Source organism: Oncorhynchus tshawytscha, linkage group LG08 (assembly GCF_018296145.1).
Source record: "Oncorhynchus tshawytscha isolate Ot180627B linkage group LG08, Otsh_v2.0, whole genome shotgun sequence".
Lineage (NCBI taxonomy): Eukaryota > Metazoa > Chordata > Actinopteri > Salmoniformes > Salmonidae > Oncorhynchus > Oncorhynchus tshawytscha.
The window spans coordinates 31,613,264-31,636,838 of NC_056436.1; the positions used below are offsets into that span (position 1 = coordinate 31,613,264).

At 40.6% G+C, this 23,575-nt stretch overlaps 2 protein-coding genes across 11 annotated transcripts in view; both read right to left on the reverse strand.

Moving 5' to 3' along the window:
• LOC112256635 (pleckstrin homology domain-containing family G member 3) overlaps nt 1-9,062 on the reverse strand; it is a 49,113-nt gene extending 40,051 nt beyond the window's left edge. For 2 of the 9 annotated variants that reach the window (XM_024430012.2, XM_024430014.2), the window contains exons 1-2: nt 8,851-9,062; nt 6,044-6,222 (exon numbers count right to left, since the gene is read on the reverse strand). The gene's annotated coding sequence lies outside the window, so the exon portion shown is untranslated. Of the gene's footprint in view, nt 1-6,043; nt 6,223-7,833; nt 7,916-8,850 lie in introns of all 9 variants that reach the window. The other 7 variants (XM_024430011.2, XM_024430015.2, XM_024430013.2 and 4 more) reach the window with 6 other exon arrangements.
• Nucleotides 9,063-12,713: 3,651 nt separating this feature from the next.
• LOC112256634 (kunitz-type protease inhibitor 1) lies at nt 12,714-23,300 on the reverse strand. 2 transcript variants are annotated; one of them, XM_042325413.1, is made up of 11 exons: nt 22,962-22,983; nt 22,355-22,814; nt 21,508-21,665; nt 21,189-21,330; nt 18,515-18,685; nt 18,387-18,437; nt 15,847-15,975; nt 15,670-15,720; nt 15,352-15,522; nt 13,497-13,556; nt 12,714-13,114 (listed from the first exon to the last, which is right to left on the reverse strand). In XM_042325413.1, the coding sequence occupies exons 1-11, from the start codon at nt 22,965-22,967 to the stop codon at nt 12,927-12,929; spliced, it is 1,587 nt and encodes a 528-aa protein (XP_042181347.1). In that variant the 5' UTR covers nt 22,968-22,983; the 3' UTR covers nt 12,714-12,926. The 2 variants fall into 2 exon arrangements, with proteins under 2 accessions (XP_042181347.1, XP_024285777.1); XM_024430009.2 differs by lacking the exon at nt 22,962-22,983 and adding an exon at nt 23,173-23,300 and having other exon boundaries at nt 12,715-13,114.
• Nucleotides 23,301-23,575: the final 275 nt, after the last annotated feature.

Consider the following 23,575-nt stretch of genomic DNA (forward strand, 5'->3'; position numbering starts at 1 on the left):
GTCCGCGGGGCGACGCACAATTGGCCTAGCGTCATCCGGGTTAGGCCAGTAGGGATGTCCTTGTCTCATCGCGCACCAGCGACTCATGTGGCGGGCCAGGCGCAGTGCACGCTAACCAAGGTCGCCAGGTGTTTCCTCCGACACATTGGTGCGGCTGGCTTCCGGGTTGGATGCGCGCTGTGTTAAGAAGCAGTGCGGCTTGGTTGGGTTGTGTTTCGGAGGACGCATGGCTTTCGACCTTAGTCTCTCCCGAGCCCGTACGGGAGTTGTAGCGATGAGACAAGATAGTAACTACTAACAATTGGATACCACGAAATTGGGGAGAAAAGGGGATAAAATAAAATAAATTCCATATGCACAAAAAGCTTATTTCGCTCAAGTTTCACACAAGCTTGTATACATTCCTGTTAGTGAGCATTTATCCTTTGCCAAGATAATCCCTCCACCTTCAAAAAAGGCTCAGTGCCATTATCCTCGCAAGGTGAGGTATTGAAAGGTATTGAAAACAGGGGTGCAAATAACTGTGATCCCTACCTTTGAGAGAAAAAAACATCTTAGTATAAAATAATTCCCCCCCTTTTCATTTTGCATACAATATAGCTCAACATTTGAAATGTTGCTAATCTTTATCAAAAGGTGTGAATCTTTCCTCTGTATGTGAATAATAGCCGAGTGAGGGAGAAATTACTTCACTTTTGGCTGCTGTGTCAGAGAGCAATTTCCTTGTTGCATATACAAGTAACTGACAAAAGAAAATGCTTGAGTAAATGAGGGCTATAAAGTATATTGAAAGCAGATGATTCCACACAGGTGTGGTTCCTGAGTTAATTAAGCAATGAACATCCCATCATGCATAACAATGCCCAGTTTCCCATTATTTTGGCCTCCATGGCTAGAAGACATCTGTGACTCAGTTGCTCAATCATGTAGAGAGAACCTGCTCCCTATTACATGCAACTGTAAACATGTCTTCCCCCATGAATGATGCAGCCCCCCCCAGGCCAATTGAGCGATCGCGGGTGACTAACAAATTTCAGTTAATTACTGTAGCTCCCACCTTGGGCCAATCAGTGTAATTCTGTAAATGCCAGATCTCTATGGCAAGACACATCATTCACCCAAGTTTAGTCAAATTCGTGCCAGTTCAGCCTGAGATATCACGTGTGACTAATGTACGAACATACTAATGGCCGGGGACAGATCCACAGTCCCCTCCCCGAATTCATCGTGGGGGACAATTCACTTGGCAAATTAACGGTTTCTGCATGCGACATGAATCAATAAAACATAATAGGAGGGGGCAGGCTGAGAATACTGCAGTAGAATGTAGGCTGCTCCACCTTTCTCACAGTCAGACTACATCACATTCCCTCTCCAACAAGTCTCAAGGGATTCTGGGAATACTACACAAGTCCCTGGGGATGTCCTCATTCAGACAGAACACTGTCATGATGTTTATATTCAGAAAGTGAAAAATAAAAAGCTAACCGAGACAGAGCCTTTATTATTTCAGTGGTAGGGCCGTGTTGATCTTGCTTGACCTCTCGCTTACCCGTCTACACCCACAGAGGGGAAAAAAAACAATTCTGTGTCAGAGAATTACCCTCTTTCCCACATTACTCCTGCACTATGTCCTTGACACAGCCCACAAGAGACCAACAGCCTTTCATTCACAGGAGAACACAATAAACCAGACACATACTCGCACTCGATTTCAATCAAACCAGCTCCTTCTAGAATAGCATCTTCGTAACCTTCGACTTCTCCCAGACATTTAACATATGGGTCGTTCCACCTCAAAAAGCACTAGAAAATAGGTTCAGATCCTTAAGAAGAGCATTCCTGCAATATTATTTTGATCTAAGAAATAAAGCAAATAGTATTATTTAAAAATGGGCTTTTGAAATAAGATTAATATAATTTTCAATAAATATAGTACCTAACATCCGATTTAGACCAAACTTCCTCCTAAAAATGAGTAAGACATTAGGAATCCCCCCCCCCAAAAAAAATAATTAAAATGCCACTCAAGGACCCCCCACACCAATCCCACCTAAACAACCAGTATACAGTATCAGTTCTCTATGTCTGTAGTATGGAGATGCAGCTCAGAGTGTTGTTTCTTCATACTATGTTTTTTTCCACCATTGAGGAATTAGTCATTGAAGTTGTTAGGTTTAAGTCCCATCATACATCCTGACTACTAGATGGTGCCATTCCTGTGATTCGGTGAACAAATTGTGAAGAATCCCCCCCATTCCACCTCAAACTGCAAAATGATCTCAACACCCACCATCTCAGATTGTTCTGAAACCATTTCTGAAGTTAGAAACAGATAAGATTAGCATTTCCGCAATATTAATCCTATTGATTGCACACAAATTGGCCATTTAAAGGATTTTTATAATCAGGGGTGAAAGTAAACTGGTAAGGTCCGGTATTGCGTCCCAGCAAAACATAAGCCTATCTCAATAATTAACACAGAATGCCAAGAAAACTATAGGCTATTACACCATTATTTTACATGACCATGTCAGCCACATTAAACATTTGCGAATTGACTTGAAACCAGGTGGTATACGCTCCAAATTGCATTGTGGTTTGATGAGAACACATACATTTTGCCAAGGCAGAGATGAGTGGCTGTAGGGCCTCCAGTGGCGCACTGGTCTAAGGCACTGCATTTCAGTGCTAACTGTGCCACAAGAGATCCTGGTTCGAGTCCCGGCTGTGACTGGTTCGCAGCCGGCCGTGACTGGGAGACCCATGGGGCGGCGCACAATTGGCCTAGTGCCGTCAGGGTTAGGGGAGTGTTTGGCTGGCTGCGTTCTTGTCCCATCGAGCACTAGCAATTCGGGCAGAGCACAATAGGTGCACAGTCGCCAGGTGCATGGTGTTTCCTCTGACATTGGTGCGGCTGGCTTCCGGGTTAAGCGGGCATTGTGTCAAGAAGCAGTGCGGCTTGGCTAGGTTTCGGGGGAGGACGCATGGCTCTTGACCTTCTCTGCTGAGTCCATACGGGAATTGCAGCGATAGAACAATTGGACCCCGAAATTGGGGAGAAAAAAAATAATAAAAGATACGGAGACACACATATGGACAGCATTGGACACGAGAATTGAAGCTACAAGTGTAGGCCTAATAACGAAATTGCAGAACATTTAGGTGTTTTGTAAAAGAGGTCTCTTTCCATTAATCAAATTGCACTGTTTGTTTGGATGCTGGAATTATTTTGCGCGTGTAGCCTACAAGGAGTGCTTTTTTTAAAGTGATAAAAACATGACTGGTTGTGCTAATGCCACATTAAAATGGTAATACATGCAAAAAGTTAAGAAAAAAAAGGGGTGGGGGGGGTAGTCCCATACTGGTTAGAAATAAAATCTACTTTCACCCATGCATCTTCTTCCTAACAATGACATGAGGAATGCATCCCCCCCAAAAATGTATGCCCCCCACATCCCATGCCAAGCCCACCCAAACCACCAGTATCAGTTCTCTGTTTCTGACAAGTACTATGAGGCTGCGGATCAGAGTAATGTTTCTTCATACTATGTAATTCAAAAATATGTAATTTTCCAGTCAATTTGTTGATGATTTTTTTTACCCCCTGTTCAGAGAAATGAGTGATTGAAGTTTAGGTTTATGCCCACTCATACATTCTGATAATAGCAGGAACAGAGCTTGGTAGTATGTGAAAAAAAGTGAACAATCTGAGATTGTGGGCATCATGGCTTGCTGAAATGACATGGCACGACCCATACGAACTCTTTACTTTGGGCAGCTTTGTACACTGAACAAAAATATAAATGCAATATGTAAAGTGTTGGTCCCATGTTTCATGAGCTGAAATAAGAGCCCAGAAATGTTCCAGTTGCACACAAAAAGTTTCTAATTCTCAAATTGTTCAGATTTGTTTACATCCCTGTTAGTGTGCATTTATCCTTTGCCAAGATAATCCATCCACCTTAGAAAAAGTCTCAGTGCCATTATCCTCGCAAGGTGAGGTATTGAAAGCTATTGAAAACAGGGGTTAAAAACATGTATGGTTTAGATAGGTAAATGAACATGCCTAATGAGTGGAAAATGCTGTCTTCGTCATTGGCAAGTTAGGACGTTACTGGTGATGAACTGGACTTACGTACGCAATCTTTTTAATGGTTGTATGCTTCACTGTCTGATGCCACAGAGGGAAGTGGTCCCCTATAATGTTCTGCAGCATGAAACTTACCAAGAATATGACTGCCAATAGATAAATCTCACAGTGGAAGACCATTCCTTCTCTTGCTAGAACAAAAGTGGTACTTGCTACGTACCGACCCAGTAGCAACAAACCTATCGATTCTACTTGTGGAATCGCAATGCTTGTCGTGGCCAACAACTTGACTTTGAGCCAATCAGAGAGCACAAACCCCCACGACATTGAGCCATAAAAAAAAAATAATAATAATCTCAGTACACAACAGACGAGCCAGTCACACTTCATATACAATGTAGGCTATGGGATGGTAGCTAAGTGCACAGACAATGCACACAACACTAAATACTTCCTCCAAGCTAGCTAACCACTGTAGCTGACCATGCTGGTCATTTATGAACATTTGAACATCTTGGCCATGTTCTGTTATAATTTCCACCCGGCACAGCCAGAAGAGGACTAGCCACCCCACATAGCCTGGTTCCTCTCTAGGTTTTGGCCTTTCTAGGGAGTTTTTCCTAGCCACCATACTTCTACACCTGCATTGCTTGCTGTTTGGGGTTTTAGGCTGGGTTTCTGTACAGCACTTTGAGATATCAGCTGATGTACAAAGGGCTATATAAATAAATTTGATTTAGCTAGTATTGACATAACTAGCTAATCCATTATGATTCAATTTTCATGAAACAGCTGTTAGTGCCAAGTTAATGCAGTGTCCTTAGCTAGCTAGCTAGCTGTGCTAGCTGGTGCATATGCTAACACTAGCTACCTAAGCATTTGGCTATGTGCTGGCACTGGCAGTACAGGATGTGGCCATCTGGCTAGTATCTACAAGGCCTTTCTACAAAATAGCAACATTATCACAGATAGCTTTGAATTTAGACCATAAGCAATAGTCATGGATATGCATTGTCCAACACCAACACCGCCACCTTCTGGTTTGGAGTATTTTTACAAGGCTGAGTGGCTGACAACTTTCAAGGTCTTTGCTGTTTGAACACAAAAGAGATTTAACAGTGTCGGCAGTCAGAGGTGCTAAGTATTGTTGGCAGGCAAACATTTAACAATCCTACCTCTGTCTGAGCTTTACCATGTTTTGAGAGGAGAGGGGAAGCCTGCCGGTCAAACTTAAAGGGCAAGTCCTTAAACTGAGATAGAGTCTGATTTAAGTGCAGTTTTATAGCACCGTCAACGTTATGATGGCACAAACACTCCCTCTGACCTCAGATCTCCAGTCCTAAATCACACTCCACTTTCAAAGCAGGCTAATGTTTATCTTCTACGTTGACCTCTAACTCTGTGCGGAATCCTAACTCAAACTCTGGAGCCCAGGAGGGGAAAACCCTCAATGTTTTCCACTTTGACATTGCATGTGATAGTTCTCATTTTCAATTAAGTGTATTCAGAACCAACGCAGTCTTGTTTAGTCCTGAAATATATTGAATAAGGTGTTCAGAGTCAGACATGACCAAAATCTCTTATCCAACATTAACCCTAACCCATGGACAAGGCTAAGCACATCTTTGTACTTTTTCATGCAACACCAAACTAAGCTACTGTTGACCACCAAATAACATGCAAGGTTTGTTTGTCCAGGAACAGACTTATGCAGGCTCTTAGTGGTTTACTAAGATATCTATAGACGTAAATGCTTGAGTCATTTTGCGAGTGAGATAAGGGGCATGAGTTGAGAGACATGTGAAAGTCACCCTCTCTCTCTGCAGCTCAGCCCTTATCAGTGTGACTATCAGGAAGCAGAGAGAGAGCTAGAGCAACCCAGTGTTCTGTGTAATGTGTACATACAACAAGTTGCATGTGTACAACAGGCTAGTAGAGAACAAGATGTACCTGTCTGTGCCACCGACAAGGAACAGTGCATCTCCTCCCAGAAGAACCATAAGACACTTCACCCAGTGTTGCCCTTGATGTTCAGTACTGAAGATATTCAATGGAAGTAGGTTAAGTGCTTTCTACTTGGAATGGACAACACTCTTCATGGGGGTCCATAGTGTAATCGTTTATCTATACTGAACAAAAATATAAAAACAACAATTTCAAAGATTTGACTGAGTTACACACAGTTCAAATAGGGAAATCAGTCAATTGAAATACATTCATTAGGCCCTAATCTATGGATTTCACATGACTGGGAATACAGATACCTTTTAAAAAAAAAAAAAAAAAAAAAAAAAAAAATTAAAGTAGGGGGATGGTGCAGAAAACTAGTCAGTATCTGGTGTGACCACCATTTGCTTCATGCAGCGCAACATCTCTGTCGCATAGAGTTGATCAGGCTGTTGATTGTGGCCTGTGGAATGTTGTCCCACTCCTCTTCAATGGCTGTGCGAAGTTGCTGGATATTGGCGGGAACTGGAACACGCTGTCGTACACGTCGATCCAGAGCATCCCAACCATGATGGGTGACATGTCTGGTGAGCGTGCAGGCCATGGAAGAACTGGGACATTTTCAGATTAAAGGAATTGTGTACAGATCCTTGCGACATGGAGCCGTGCATTATCCTGAAAGATGAGGTGATGGTGGCGGATAAATGGCACGACAATGGGCCTTAGGAGCAAGTCACGGTATCTCTGTGCATTCAAATTGCCATAGAGAAAATGCTAATTGGGTTTGTTGTCCGTACCTTATGCCTGTCCATACCGCCACCATGGGGCACTCAGTTCACATCAACAAACCACTCGCCCACACAACGCCATACACACCGCCTACCATATGCCCGGTACAGTTGAAACCGGGATTAATCCGTGAAGAGCACACTTCTCCAGTGCGTCAGTGGCCTTCGAAGTTGAGCATTTGTCCACTGAAGTCGGTTATGATGCCGAACTGCAGACAGGTCAAGACCCTGCCGAGGACGACGAGCACGCAGATGAGCTTCCCTGAGACTGTTTCAGACAGTTTGGCAGAAATTCTTCAGTTGTCCAAACCTACAGTTTCAGCCGCTGTCCAGGTGGCTGGACGATCCCGCAGGTGAAGAAGCTAGATGTGCATCCAGGCCTGGCACAATTACACGTGGTTTGCAGTTGTGAGGCCGGTTGGACGTACTGCCAAATTCTCTAAAACAATGTTGGAGACAGTTTATGGTAGAGAAACAATCATTAAATTCTCTGTCAAGAGCTCTGGTGGGCATTCCTGCAGTCAGCATGCCAATTGTACACTCCCTCAAAACTTGAGACATCTGTGGCATTGTGTTGTGACAAAACTGAACAGTTAAGTGTGGTCTTTTGTATCCCGCACAAGGTGCACCTGTATAATGATCATACTGTTAAATCAGCTTCTTGATATGCCACACCTGTCAGCTGGATGGATTATCTTGGCAAAAGAGAAATGCCCACTAAAGGCGTCAGCATGCTTCAGTTCCGCTGGCGGCTAGCCAAATTCATCCAGGCGAACCCGAATGAGTGCGCTTGCAAATGAGGAAAAAAAGAGCAATAGTTCTGTTTGTCCATTTTGAGACAGCGTAGCCAGTGTACACTTCCTCAAAATAGTCAATTAATTTAAGATAACATCAATTAATGACATGAGTTTTTGCCAAGGATATCTTATTTATGCAATTTTACATTAAATAAGATGTTTGGTGCAGTATTTCTCAACGAAAAATGTGCATGAAAATGAGTTGTACCTTGTTGAATGACAAAGACTTGATTGAAGAAGCCCTACTGTTGACCAATCACTGACGAAGGTGCATAGACTTCAGCTTGCCTCTAGAAAAAATGTTTGCCCAAACAAGTTTTCCTGAACCTTAATTTTGTTTAATTCCAGTGCAACTGCTGCTGGGAAATTTCCTTTGATTATAAAACAGCCTGCAGTCAGGACCTCTTTGTTCTATTGTAACACCCATCAGCTGAAGCAATTGGGTTCACTGGGTCAAGGATTGTCAATAATGAGTAACTTGGGAAGAAGCGATTTCAATACAACTAATAAACTAGGAAAATAGAAATGTTTAAGACTCATCCAAGTGCAAAATATAAATCTAGTTGATACACTGTATTGGTCTCAGATGTCTCCAGCCAGAAAAGGTGACTTTTAGAAAGCCTACAGATCTCTGCAGCTGGTCAACATTCAGACAAAAAAAAGTGTTTCGAACATAACTTATCAGTTCTGAAACTCTTACCCTTTGCAGTTGAGTTTAAGACATATGTTTCAGAAGAGGTATTTTCCACAATTTGCCTAAATCTTGTGAAGTTCCACAGGGTCCAACTACCAATCCCCTGTTGGAGGGGTGACGACTGGCATGACACTGGATAGGAGCCTTAATTTGACATTTTCTCATGTAAAGTGGACTATTAAGGTTGGGTTTTTAATAGCCAAAAGCTTAAAACTCTACTCTTCCACCTTTCATCCTGTCAAAACACGTTGGCAGAAGTGTGTCACGAAGACCCCGTCTGCATAGTTATGGAATTTAAGAAATACAAGGACTGTCTTGAGATGCTGGAATTTACCAAAACAATTGCGGCTTCGATTGAATAATGTGGTGGTCATGAAAAAAACAAAAGAAAAACACGCGCCCTAAAATCGAGGTATCGGCCATTCACTCCTATGCTGTAGTTCATCATAGGGAAATTCGAGGTCCGACTTTTTTCTGTCGAACTGTTTCTCATTCAGGATCAGAAATGTTATTAGCGTTTAAAACACTTACCAATTGTTTGTGTGTGTAGTCGTCTCCATGTGAACTTCTGAAAGTTTAGCTGTAGTTTTTCAGTAGACTATATTATGAATTTGGTTTTACTTTACCAAGTCCTTGTTTTCCATAGATCAACTCACATAGTCAAACACAGAAATACTCCGCACATCCCCAGTTGTCCTCTACTGATTATTCACAGCTGAGCAGAACACATAACGAAGTACAGCGAGCGATGGTCAAAGACCGCCTACTTCCAGAGCACGCTTAAACGGGAGAGTGTAGAATTTGTCGTCTCAAATTGTCCAATTTAGGATTAGTCTTTGTGTTATTTGCCTCAAATATTGAGTGAATATTATCTCAGATTGTTTCTGTATTGAAATAAATGTGTTTTCTTTTAACGTCATCACTGTTTATGGGCATCTGGAAAATGTCACAAATTCAAGTTTCTACCAATCCCCTTATTCAAATTAACACAAGCTAATATGTAGGCCTATAATCGGACACACTTTAGAGCATGTTCAACCTCTTCCTCTCAGTCAATTGTGTGGATTACTCCTGAGGGCCCAGGCAGGCAACATGGCAAGTTAATAAACCACTTTCACACACCATCACTAAGTCTTATGATCTTTTGATGAGGGTATCCAATCCCTCCCTATACTGTAAAATATCCCTACAAAGAATGGCAGACAGATAACTGGAGTGAATCAATTGAAGGAACTCCTCACTTGTGGCTATTAGTAAAGGGATGCACTTTTCTCTGTATTCCCCTCAGAATTCCCTTTAGCAGTTTCCTGTCAGACTTGCTTCTATTGAGAAATGTAACCTCTGAGCTAATCTACATAACAGTGACTAAGGATGTCCTGTCCTAAAATGGACATCTTGTCAGCAGGGACTGTATAAATGGTGCACCTCACTCTGGTAGTTGATGAAATTACAACTGACTACATTTAGGCCTACAGGGGGGGCTGTGCATTAAAGTCAATGTTTACATCTGCTGGTAATGGTTGGGTAAATAGGTAAGAGCCCATCATATATTACCGTTTATGACACGAAACTAAATAAACTGTTTCTGATTCAGGAATGTTTGCCGGGTTATTAAAGGTCATTACAAACATTTACCAAATGTGCGAGTGTGGAGAAACAGTTAATTTCATGATTAAATTTATTGTATGTTAAAGCCATCATGCAGTCTTTAATTGTATTTTTTGAATCATCACTGTATGTCTAATAAATCACTGTGATTATTTAATCAAAATATTTTTTAGCATTTAATTCCCTGCACCTACTTTGGCCCTTGAAATGCTCCGTCCGATTATGTGGGCTTTATGAAACAAATTTGAAGATATTTACATACACACTGATTGGCTGATGGTAGGTTATAGATCACCATCCTTCCTTACCCAGATGAACAGTAATTGGTCTATTATAATCACATCACATTGTGATATGATGTGGGCCAAAAGTCCCATCCCACCCGAACAGTTATTTCGACCTCGGAGGTTTCCATCCAATTGGTGAAAGATTTTCATGCAAAGATTTTAAAACATCTGCATAAAAACTATATGCACAGAGCTAAATACCAATCAAATATATTTGTTGTGGATAAAGGGCTGTGCGTGATGATGTCATGCACATAAAAGTACCTTTTGAGTTTAAATTCCCATGTCACAAATAAAAAATACAAGTTAAATGCGATGGAAACCCATTTAACTCTACTGTTTTTCTCACAATTGGCTCGTGCACTCTTGCCAACAGCTCGTAGATACAGTGTGGGTATAGCGTGCCCTATAAAATTAGATTATTATGGACAAAAGGGCACTTCAAATTTAACCTCAGATGATGGAATGTGAAATTACAGTAAAAGGGTTCAACGAAGTACAGTTACTAATCACAATGTACTGAAAAAGCAACAAATTCAGACTAGCATGCCTCATCTTCAGAACAAACACATACTGGTAACCTTAGTATAATTTTATTTAGGATTTGAGACCTAATGGTAAAATAGATAAAACTATATATAAAAAAGGTGTTAACAAAAAAAATTGAAAATGTTGAAAGGAGTATATTTTTTCATGTTACTACCATTATGGAGGCACAAACTGGCTTTAGTTTCCCTCTTCTGTTTCCTTCAGAAATACCTGTTTTCATCATCCGAAAATAAACTCCAAAAGTAAAATAACTTGCTCTAAATGTAACAGTTAAGACAAAGGTGTTAACCATGTACAATATTTCCAGCAACACAAACAAAAAAAGCCTAAAATACAATAAAACAGAATAAGAAGAATAACAAATCCATATTTAGTAAACAATAGCGGCAGGTATTATTATGTCAACAATTTACATGAATAATAGTTAGATTGGTTGATTTAATCATTGAACCATTATATCCTGAGTGCAGAATTAGCGACCAACCATCTGAATTATGAAAGGCTAATGTAAGAGAAGAAAAAAAAAGGCAAAACACAAGTGTCACATTTTGAAGAATTTCTGCAACTTTATCTTTCCGGAGTGGTGTCAAGCGCCAATAAAATCTCATAGGTCTACATTACAACATCAACAAGGAAAAGCTCTAATCAAAGAGAGAGGCCTGTATTTGTGGAAAATAAAACAGACTATACTCCGACACAAAAACCCTCCAAGGTTCACATACAGTGCCTTGCAAAAGTATTCAGACCCCTTGGATTTCTTCACATTTTGTGTTACAATGGGATTCAAAGATTTAATAAAATAAAAAATTGTCAACAATATATACAAATACTCTAATATCGAAGTGGAAGAAAAAAAGCATTTTTTTGTATAATGCAATAACTAAAATAGTCGTTGCATAAGTATTCAGCCCCTTTGTTTAGAAAAGCCTAAACTAGTTCAGGAGACAAATGAGGCTTAACAAATCACAAGAAGTTACATGGACTCTGTGATTTGTTAAGCCTCACTCTGTCCATGTAATAGGGGTTGACATGATTTTTTATGGCTAACCCCTACTCTGTCCCCCATACATACAACATCTGTAAGCACAGATTAAACTACAAAGACCAGGGAGCTTTTCAAAAACCTCATAATAAAGTGCAGTGATTAGTAGATGGGTAACAATAACAAATCAGACATTGAATATATATTTTTTTCTTTAAGCATTGTCTAGATAATAATTATGCTGGGCATTATGTATTTAAAAAGAAAAAAACAATTTTACCTTTATTTAACCAGGCAAGTCAGTTAAGAACACATTCTTATTTTCAATGACGGCCTGGGAACAGTGGGTTAACTGCCTGTTCAGGGGCAGAACGACAGATTTGTACCTTGTCAGCTCGGGGGTTTGAACTCGCAACCTTCCGGTTACTAGTCCAACGCTCTAACCACTAGGCTACGCTGCCGCCCCGTATTAAACTACCCAGACACCTCAAAGATAGTCATCCTTCTGAACTGAGCTGCAGGACAGGTGATTTTTAAACAGCTAAATAGTTCAATGGCTGTGATGGGAGAGAACCGAGGATGGTTCAACAACATCGTAAATGACAGTGAAAATAACATCAATATAGCAAATAAAATATACTCCAAAACATGCATCTTGTATGCAACAAGGCACTAAAGTAATAATGCAAAAAAAACATGGCAAAGGAACACACTTTTTGGCCTAAATGTAAAGCCATTTGTTTTGGCAAATCCAACAGAACATATCACTAAGTAACTAACTGCATCCTTATTTTCAAGCATGGTGGTGCTGCATGGGCATACTTGTCATCAGCAAATACTGGCATGTTTTTCAGGATAAAAATAAGCAGGATACAGCTAAGCACAGGCAAAATCCTGAGCAAAACCTGCTTCAGTCTGCTTTACACCAGAGACTAAGAGAGCAATTCACCTTTCAGCAGGACAATAACCTACAAAACAAGGCCAAATCTACACTGGAATTGCTTACCAAGAAGACAGTGAATGTTCCAATTTTTACTTAAATCTGCTTGAAATACTAAATGGCAACACTTGACAGAGCTTGAAGAATTTAAAAACTAACAATAAATGAAGAAATCAAAGGGGTCTGAATACCTTTGCAAGGTAACACTAATGGCTGGCCTGTGGGGGTCAAAGGTTAGAGGTCAGATGGGCTTGGTGGTGCTGTTGTAGACAAGGCGCTCTGTGTCCTCCTTGGTGTGGACCTGGGTGCCGTTGATGGGTACCCGCTGGCGCTGAGGCTGCTTCTTCCTGCCCTTCATGAAGCAGTAACATAGAACAACCAGCAGTATGATGATGGCCAGGCCAAGCAGTGCGGCTATTGCTATGCTGCCTGAGAGAGGATGGGCATGAAGACACACACACACCAGTAAGTCAATAACTATATAAAAAGAAGCCTGCATGTGCAGGGCAGCAAAAGCTAGACAACAGACACGATCAATCATGTGGAACATTCATGGTGTCTGAATTAAGTGAAGAGAATGGGCAGGGAAGCAGACAGCTTCATCGTCACCTCAAGATATTTGTGACCAGCTTTGACCCCCAGGTCCCTTAAAATTGATGGGGTGGAAGAATTAGATTTAAAAAGGAGTATTGTCAGGGTGTCTTTTCCATAGACTTGAGTGATTGTAAAGGAGCACAATTCATTCTAAGGGACAAAGGCCCCATCTTCACGAGGTAACTACAGAAGAAATGCTGAATAAAGAAATAATTACCTGTATGGCCTTGAGTGTCCTGGTATTCAAATGACTCCTTTCTCTCAAAGATGTCCTTTTCTGAACACATAGTAAGGATAACAGACAATACGAGTTAGTATACACTGCTACAGTATTCTTGATATACAGTTGAAGTCGGAAGTTTACATACACTTAGGTTGGAGTCATTAAAACTTGTTTTTCAACCACTCCACAAATTTCTTGTTAACAAACTGTAGGTTTTTCAAGTTTGTTAGGACATCTACTTTGTGCATGACACAAGTCATTTTCCCAACAATTGTTTACAGAGAGTATTTCACTTATAATTCACTGTATCACAATTGCAGTGGGTCAGAAGTTAACATACACTAAGTTGACTGTGCTGTTAAACAGCTTGGAAAATTCCAGAAAATTATGTCATGGCGTTAAAGCTTCCGATAGGCTAATTTACATAATTTGAGTCAATTGGAGGTGTACCCGTGGATGTATTTCAAGGCCTACCTTCAAACCCAGTGCCTCTTTGCTTGACATCATGGGAAAAATCCAAGACCTCAGAGGTCTACAATGTTTTTTCTACAAGTCTGGTTCATCCTTGGGAGCCATTTCCAAACGCCTGAAGGTACCACGTTCATCTGTACAAACAATAGTATGCAAGTATAAAAACCATGGGACCATGCAGCCATCATACCGCTCAGGAAGGAGACGCGTTCTGTCTCCCAGAGATAAACGTATTTTGGTGCGAAACGTGCAAATCAATACCAGAACAACAGCAAAGGACCTTGTGAAGATGCCGGAGGAAACAGGTACAAAGCTATCTATATCCACAGTAAAACGAGTCCTATATCAACATAACCTGAAAGGCCGCTCAGCAAGGAAGACTACAGTGTGCAACTGCACATGGGGACAAAGATAGTACTTTTTGGAGAAATGTCCTCTGGTCTGATGAAGCAAAAATGTCCATAAAGACCAGTGTTATGTTTGAAGGAAAAAGGGGGAGGCTTGCAAGCCAAAGAACACCATCCCAACCGTGAATCACGGGGGGTGGCAGCATCATGTTGTGGGGGTGCTTTGCTGCAGGAGGGACTGGTGCACTACACAAAATAGATGGCATCATGAGGGAGGAAAATGATGTGGATATATTAAAGCAACATCTCAAGACATCAGTCAGGAAGTTAAAGCTTGGTCACAAATGGGTCTTCGAAATGGACAATGACCCCAAGCACACTTCCAAAGTTGTGGCAAAATGGCTCAAGGACAACAAAGTCAAGGTATTGGAGTGGCCATCACAAAGCCCTGACGTTCAACCCTATAGAAAATTGGTGGGCAGAACTGAAAAAGGGTGTGTGAGCAAGGAGCCCTACAAACCTGACTCAGTTACACAAGCTCTGTCAGGAGGAATGGGCCAAAATTCACCCAACCTATTGTGGGAAGCTTGTGGAAGGCTACCCAAAACGTTTGACACAAGTTAAGCAACTTAAAGGCAATGATACCAAATACAAATTGAGTGCATGTAATCTTTTGACCCACTGGGAATGTGATGAAAAAAATAAAAGCTGAAATAAATAATTTCCCCTACTATTATTCTGATATTTCACATTATTAAAACAAAGTGGGGATCCTAACTGATCTAAGACAGGGAATTTTTACTAGGATTAAATGTCAGGAATTGTGAAAACATTAGTTTAAATGTATTTGGCTAAGTTGCATGTAAACATCCGACTTCAACTGTACACAATGTAGGGGTGCTGACATGGGAGCATGGATCTCAAACATTCCCTTCAGTTCTCATCATTATGGTCTCAAAGGGTAATATAACAGTACAACCATTTCTAAAATCAGTTGAAAGTGTTGTAATGGCTACAGAACACAAACCCACCTGTTACCAGTTTGCAGGTCGTCATACAAGTATCTTCAGTGTCAAATCTGTTGTCATTCCCGTCGCAGCCGCCATAGTTGAAACGGAAACACTTCTCGTAGAGAGGGTTGTAGTACCACTTGGTAAAACTGTCACGACAGTGTCCCGTTTTGGGGTGAACTGTGCAGCGAACTATGGTTGAAAGAATGTGTGTGAGACCAATCAGTGTTTGTGAGACAAATCAGTGTTTGTAAGAAGCACAATAGGTGACCAGTTAACTCAAAAACAATATCCTAGATTGATCCTATTACTGTCTCAAAACAGTAAAACTGAAATAACCTTTCTGTTCATCCACAGGAATTTGCAGTAGAATCCGGAACTTGTCGTTCACTGGTGACAGGAATAAAACAAGAGTTTAGCAACTTCACATGACAACAAACAATGATGTCAGTGGTAAGGTAAGGTCAGTGAAGTCTTGTATGTAAATTAGGATTGGTTTGCATAGCCTGCACTCACAGTACTCGCAGTTCTCCTCGTCTGAGCCGTCGCTGCACTGCTGCTCCTTGTCACACTCCAGGCCTTGGTCAAGGCAGCAGCTGTTGGCACAGGTGAACTGGCCTGACCTACAGGGGATCCCACACACCTCTAAACACAACAACACGGTTGAACAGAACAGGTAGGTTGAGAGTAACCTTTACTCAATACAGAGAAACATGATGCAGTGCACAGCTAACCCATGCATCCTATAAGTCTCAATGAACAGGTACATTCCCCTCCATATGTATTTGGACAGTAAAGCTAAACATTTTAATTGTGTGTCTATACTCTAGCATTTTAGATTTGACATAGAATGTTTCATATCAGGCGACAGTACATAATGTCACCTTTTATTCAAGGGTATTTTCATACATGTCTGTTTTGCCATTTAGAAATGAATGCACTTCATGTATCTAGTCCCCCCATTTGAAGATGTCATTTTTAGTATATCAAAGTGCATGCAATGACTACATTAAGCTTGTGACTTTACAAACTTGTTGATTGCATTTGCGGTGTATTTGGTTGTGTTTTCAATTATGTTTTGCCCAATAGGAACTGAATGGTGAATAATGTCTTGTGCCATTTTGGAGTCACTTTTATTGTTAAGTAAGAATATAAGATGTTTCTGAACCCCCCCCAAAAGAAACATGTAACCTCCCCTGTTATTGGTAATGGTGAGAGATTAGCATGTTTTGTTGTAGCCTCGTACCGGCATCTCACTCATCATTCATTTTCAGGATTCCTTTAGAAGTGGTCAAAAACATCTAATCTACTCACTTGGAAAGAAAATGACTCCAGTCATCATCCTTCAGTTACTACTGGGCAAAACATAACCCATAATCTGCGAAAGCATCCAACACGTTTGTAGAATCACAAGCTTCATGTAGTCATTGAGTGGAATATGGTACCAAATACTAAACTTGACTGCTTTGATAGACTGTAAGCAAATTTGTCCAAATACTTATGACTTCTTCACAAGGAGGGGGGACTAGATACACAAAGTGCTTTCATTTCTAAATGGTAAAACAGATCTATATGAAAATCCCCCCCCCAAAAAACATTCCCATTGATCCACACAATTTTTTAAAAATTAATTATGAAAAAAAAAAAACTAAATGAGGATGTCTTGATTGTGTGTCTTCACACCCCAGAGTTAATACTTGGTGGAAGCACCTTTGGCAACCATTACAGCTGTAAATCATTTTGAATAAGATTGTACAAAAAACTCTTAAGGAAACATATATCCATTGTTTTTGTCAAAATTGCTCATGCTCAGTAAATATGGGTGGGAATCATTGATGTATAGCAATATTCAAACTGTGTCTAAGATTCTTTAAACAAATTTCAGTTGGGACAGACTGGACCAATCAGGAACACTCAACACCGGTTGGAAATCCATTCTGGTGCGTCTTTGGCATTACAATTTGTGTAATTATCCCGCAGAAAACTGAAACTCAGGGACCTGTTTTCCTCTAACTTTTTACCTGAACTTTGAGCCTTTTATATTTATTTGGATTCTAACAAACTCCCCAGTCCCTGCTGGTGACAAGCATACCCATAACATGATGCTGTAACCACAACACTTCTAAACACAAAGGGATCAGCAATATTGCATGCATTCCACATTACAGGCCTGTATGATAAAGTGAAAAGGAAGCAGGTGTTAAAAAAAAACACTCCAAATCATACATTCTGTTTGAAACAAGGCCGTTAAGTAACACTGCAAGACAACATGGCAAAAGACATTAACTTTTTTGGCCTAAGTTAAAAACTACATATTTGGGTCAAATCCAATTCAACAGAGTGAAACCCTCTGTATTTTCAAGTATTATATTGGCAGCATCATGTTATTGGTATGCTTGTCATTGGCAAGAACTTGGTGGTTTTTCAGGATCAAAATAAATCTGAAAGGAGCAAAGCCCAGGTAAAAAGTCAAAGGAAAACCTACCTCAGAGTTTTATTTTCAGCGAGATAATTACACACATTTTTATGCCAAAGACACACCAGAATGGCTTTCCAAAAAGTGTTGAGTGTTCATGAGTGGTCTAGTCTCATTCCTGACTTAAATGTACTTTAAAAGTAGAGACATGGTTTGAATATTGCTGTCCATCAATGATCCCCAACCAACTTTACTGAGCTTGAAACAATGGACATATGTTGCCCTAAGACCTTTGCAAAGTTCGTAGAATATTATTCCAAATTATTTATAGCTGTAATGGCTGCCAAAGGTGCTTAGACCAAGAATTAACTCTGGGGTGTGAAGATATACGCAATCGAGACTTTTTTTAATTAACATTTTATTAAACGTTTTACTATAACTTTGAAAATGTGGAGTACGTTGTGTCAATCTGTATGAAAATAGCATTTATTATTATTTTAAGGCAGCTAAATTTGAAGGTTAGGGGTCTGTAGACTTTAACTAGGCACTGTATATCTGCCAGCATGTATCAATGAGTGTGGGATGCATAGCCAAAAGGTCTACAGCTGAAGACATTCAATGAAATGCGGGTTAGTCTTACCTCTAGGGGCTGGAAGTGGCCCACTTCTGCCACTGCCAACGCTGGACATAACTACATGAAAGGAAATACCAATCAATTAACCAATCAACCAACTGTTCTTAGAGAGACAAGAGGGATCTGTACAGTACCTGAAACACCATCACAGGCATTGGTACACTCCTGGAGGGACAGGTAGTTGTTGAGGTTCTCTCTGCAGCCCCCAAACAGGAACTCCTCACACTTTTCTGAGGCTGCATTGTAGTGCCAGCGGGGGAAGGACCCACGACAGGGACCCACCTTCTTGGGGACCAGGCAGTGATCTGGAGGATAAAGGGAAAGGGAGATACCTAGTCAGTTGTACAACTGAATGCCTTCAACTGAAATGTTTTTTCCGCATTTAACCCAACCCCTCTGAATCAGAGAGGTGCGGGGGGCTGCCTTAAATCGACATCCACGTCTTTGGTGCCCGGGGAACAGTGGGTTAACTGCCTTGATCAGGGGCAGAACAACATATTTTTACCTTGTCAGCTCAGGGATTCAATCCAGCAACCTTTCGGTTACTGGCCCAACACTCTAATCAATAGGCTACCTGCCACCCCAACTAAAGCATCAGAGAGAGGGGATTGGTGGAGGGGAGGGTGTAGGTAATTTTCCTTCAAATTAGGCCTACTTCAACCACTGGAGATACATTTGGATGCATCTTGGAAGAAAGCAGACATGACTGATATAACACAGACAGAGGAAGTGGATCCTCTTGTGCAATGCCAAGCAATACATCTCATGACAAGCTGGTTGATGCTTTAGAACCAACCTGTTTACTTAAAAAACTATTTTGTATGAGTCATTACATTACATTGCACTGCCATTCCATCATTACAATATGAAAGTGAATTGATGCATTAAGAATAACATTATAGGTAGAGAACGATTCACAGTAAACATATCGTTTTGCTGAGAGGGGAGAGTATCTTTAATTATGATTATTCTAGCATTTCTAATTGTGATTCGTCCAGCATTGAGGCAGGCAGCCATTTCGGTATAAATGTATTGTGGTGGCTCACATCAGGGATCACTGCTATACCTTGGTCTTTTCCTCAGAGGAACATTCCTCACACCATTCCGAGTAGACTTGTTAATGGGTAACTGAATCAATGAATGGTTAATAGTCTCTGCTCAGTCTGCTAAGACTGTGAGCGAGACCAACATGCTCCAAAAATGTATAACTGACTCATTAGAAATAACATCAAAGTGTTTGAGTATCAAGAGTCTGCCTTTATCAAGACAATAAAAGAGTTTGCTTGTGTTTGTGAAACCCAAGCTCAAACCAGACAGACGGGCTATAAAAAGGGGGGGGGAAGTGATGTGAAAACATTCCAACCACAGCTATCCTCACTTCCTGTTTCTCCTGAACTTCCAGGAAGTGTCTATCCATTCCATATACACACGCTCACGTTACTGGGTAGTGCAGAGACAACCCCTCCATTGTCTAATTCCTAAGTATTCCCTGTTAATCTATAATGAGCAGCAGGGCAACGCTATTGATCTACCAAGTATAAGCCAGTGTGATAATGAGTTGTCATCCTGTTATGACCTCATACAGTCATTCATGGAAGACATATCCATTTTTCTGTCAAACTCACAACCAATGAGGAAACGGGTACTAGGAAAACAACAACGCTAAGCTGTTGTAAGTAGAGCTTGAGCCCACATATAGATGTCTAAGCCGGGTCAAATCTACTTGTGAATGGTGCCTTTTTAAATCTGTAAATCTAGATTTTGTTCTACGGAAATCAGAGGAGCTTACCTGGAAATGTATTTTTGTCATTTTAATATGCATACTTCCTGTCACGTTGGCATGAAAAGGTGATCATTATGATAAAGACTTGTTGTAATAAACCCAACTTAAACCAGTACAACCGGTAAAAGTAATCAACAAGCATTTGAAAGCCATACAAATTATTTATGAACTTAACATGCCACCTATACTTGAAATGGGGTATTTCTTCTTCACAGCAAAATGCAAACTGCAAAGACAGTTTCCTCGATTTGAAGAAAAAAATAGAATTTCAAAGTAATTCCTTATATTGCATTCACTTGCATTGTGTGTTCAGTGTCAAATAAAGTCAGAAGGGCATCAGTCCTTCTCACCTCAAGGACATAGTTTATCACAGTGCACCTACTATTAACACATGACAGATCACTGATGTAGGCCACTTTAAAGACAAACAAATAGAGGAGACATGAGTCATGTCTGGTATGACACAATGTGAGTCAGGAACAAAACATGAGTACTCAGAAACTGCATACCTATTCATCTTTAAAACTTGCACACACACATTCAAACTTGACCTTAATGTTGAGTATCTTCAGCAGAGTGAAATGCAGAAGCAGATTATTGACTGTTAGAAGTGATATGATCAAAACAATAATGTCATAAACCAACTGTGACTAATAAAAGAAGACATGACAGAATTGAGGAGCACAGCCAGGCAGTCAAATAGATGACATCTGACTTTGCATAAGGGAAACTTCTAGTTAACTTATAGAGGGATCTAAGTGGTTTTCATGTCATGCTGACACTAACATGCAATCCCACATATAACTTAAAAGAGGAATGTCTCACCACATAAGAAACAACAGTTTCTCTGCTATGAGAAATCATTCTCACTTTAGTTTGATTTCCTACACAGGCAACTTACTGTGTAGAAGTAAATTGAAATTCCATATACAGCATGAATTTCCCTTCACCCCCAACACAGCTGTGTTAAACTGTGTAGCTAGGTGACTTCTGCAGGTGTTTCACATAGACTATAGCATACTCACCCTCAGACTGCTCAGGGGTGAGCACCAGGATGGTGATCTGGGTTTGGTCGGACTGCCCGCTGGAGTCTGTGACGGTCAGCTGGAACTTGTACACCCCAGACGTCAGTTTGGACACGATCACTTGGTCATCGAATTGAGTTTTCTAGGAGACGAGGAAAGAAAATGTTTAAATTTGTTGTCTAGTATGGCAGAACTTTGGAAATTGAGTTAATTGTGATCCTCTGGTGTTCTGAGAGTGACCTGTCCATCTCATGTACTCTTACAGTCAGAGAGAAATCTATGATCAGATTAAACACCCCAATAATGACTGATCACTCACCTCTATGACAGCGGAGGAGTTGCCTGACACTAGGTGCCACTGGTACGTGACAATCTCGTGGTCATCTTTGCTCTCAATGCCATTCAGAGTCAAACTTTCCTGGGGCTGGGCCACTCTGTCCGGACCTCCATTGGCCACTGGAGGGTGGTCCTCTTCATCTGAAAGTTGAATACAGCCTTCATCACATATTCAATACAACATAGTCATACTGAAAATACATGCAGCTTTAAGACAATCTTATGTCAGAAACTGTTGTGCAAAGAGTAAACACATCATGGCTGGTTTAAGTTTGACTAGGCTGAACTTTAATGGCATTTGAATGGTTTTGAGTGTCAACACAACATAAGCAAATCCATCAGTTTGGTGGTGCTCATGCACAATTAACAACTACATCCTGTTGACATACAATATTCACTCGGAGTAAAGTCTGAGTGCAATCCATTACTTGACTCACAGCACAATACCAATCTCCCCTGTAAAAAGCTTTCTCAGCAGCAAAAAAAAACAGAAACCTATGACAACGGGCCATATAATGAGCCATGGCATGTGTGGACATGCTGGGTAATGCTCTTCTCTAAGCCGGTGGTTTCACCTCTTCTAGGGATAAGAGGCTTGGCTGTTGGGACTGTCTTTGTGGTTTGAGTCAAAAGCCCATTGGGTTGCTTTCTCTGCTCATAATAATATACAGTAGCCAAATGGTCTGTGTGTTCAAGTTACTTTAGTAGGTAGTTCAATGTCAACATGAAGTTCATTATGGACATGCCCAACCCTAAATATATGAGTAGACTCAATTCGTTAATTTGACGAGTGTCTATGTTGTGATGGGTGAGAGTGATACCCATCTTACCTGGGAACCCATTTGTTGCCAGATCACTTGCATACACAGAGTCTATGATGTAGTTCTGGAATCCCTTCTTCCTGACAAATCGGCAGACGTAGCTCTGCTTGTATAGACAGTCAAAGAGAAAGCATGACTTGATCAAGCCCTCATCTGAAACCTCCATGAAAGCGACATTACATCTGGGGTCTTTGCAGCAGGAGCGTATACAGTCATTGGAGCGCTCAACTTTCACTGAAGAGATGAAAGTCGCACCGTCTTTGACCGACTCATTGGTGTCGAGAACGAAATCGTCTCGGCCCTTCTTGAACTTGTCCAAACATTGTTCCCCGAATGCCTGAGCCTCCGCGTGCCCCAGGAAAATAATACAACACACCGAAGCGCCCAATAACAATCCAATTTGGAGAGAGGTCATTCTACAAGACATTCCAGGAAAACTATTAATCACAAATACAATCCAGCGGATGATCTGAAAACAGAGTGATATAAGCAATTTAACGTAACATATAGCATGGAATGCCTTGTGATTAAATATCAATTATTAAAATGAAAATAGTTTCTTTAAGTAGTCGTAACATGATCTAAATAAAATAAGATAACATTTCCACACACACACAATCATTTATAGACAAACTTAGGACTTTTGTCAGCGGCAGTCTCTCTCTCTCTCTCTCTCTCTCTCTCTCTCTCTCTCTTCCTGATTTCAAAGGTAGCCTAAGAATTACGTCAAGAATAGCAAATTAATAATCCAATATCTATCTCTTCTGTAACTTTATAGATCCATATTTCTTCAAAAACAACACTTAGAATTAACAAAAATGTGTCACCTGTAAATTCTGTATCTGTCGTCGATTATTCTATACAAACTATCAAAATATGTCCATTTCACAGGCGTGTTTCTGTCGGGTACCAGGGGTGTAATCATTAGTCCAAAACGTTTTGCAACGGAAACCATTTACTCAAAACGGAAAACATTTTGCAAAGAAAACGAGTTTCTATTGGACAAATTCAATTAGGTTGCTGCCCATTTCGTTCCGTTTGATTATGTTGTGAATACACCCCTGTTACATACAGGAAGTGAAATTCTACTCCCATCTTGACCACACCGAATATTATTGATATAATGACAAGATATATGTCTCTCCGCCATAACAATGGGAATCGTTGTCCACAAAGCGGCACAGCGGGCTGTCTAGATCCCGCTTAACCTTTATTTGGATTGGTGGATAT

What these genes read in the sequence shown, in the direction of transcription:
- LOC112256634 (XM_042325413.1), bottom strand. An exon ending in GGCAACAAATGGGTTCCCAG is followed by an intron (nt 21,666 to 22,354) that starts GTAAGATGGGTA and finishes TTCAACTTTCAG; the next exon opens with ATGAAGAGGACCACCCTCCA. An exon ending in GACCTGCAAACTGGTAACAG is followed by an intron (nt 13,557 to 15,351) that starts GTGGGTTTGTGT and finishes CTATGTGTTCAG; the next exon opens with AAAAGGACATCTTTGAGAGA.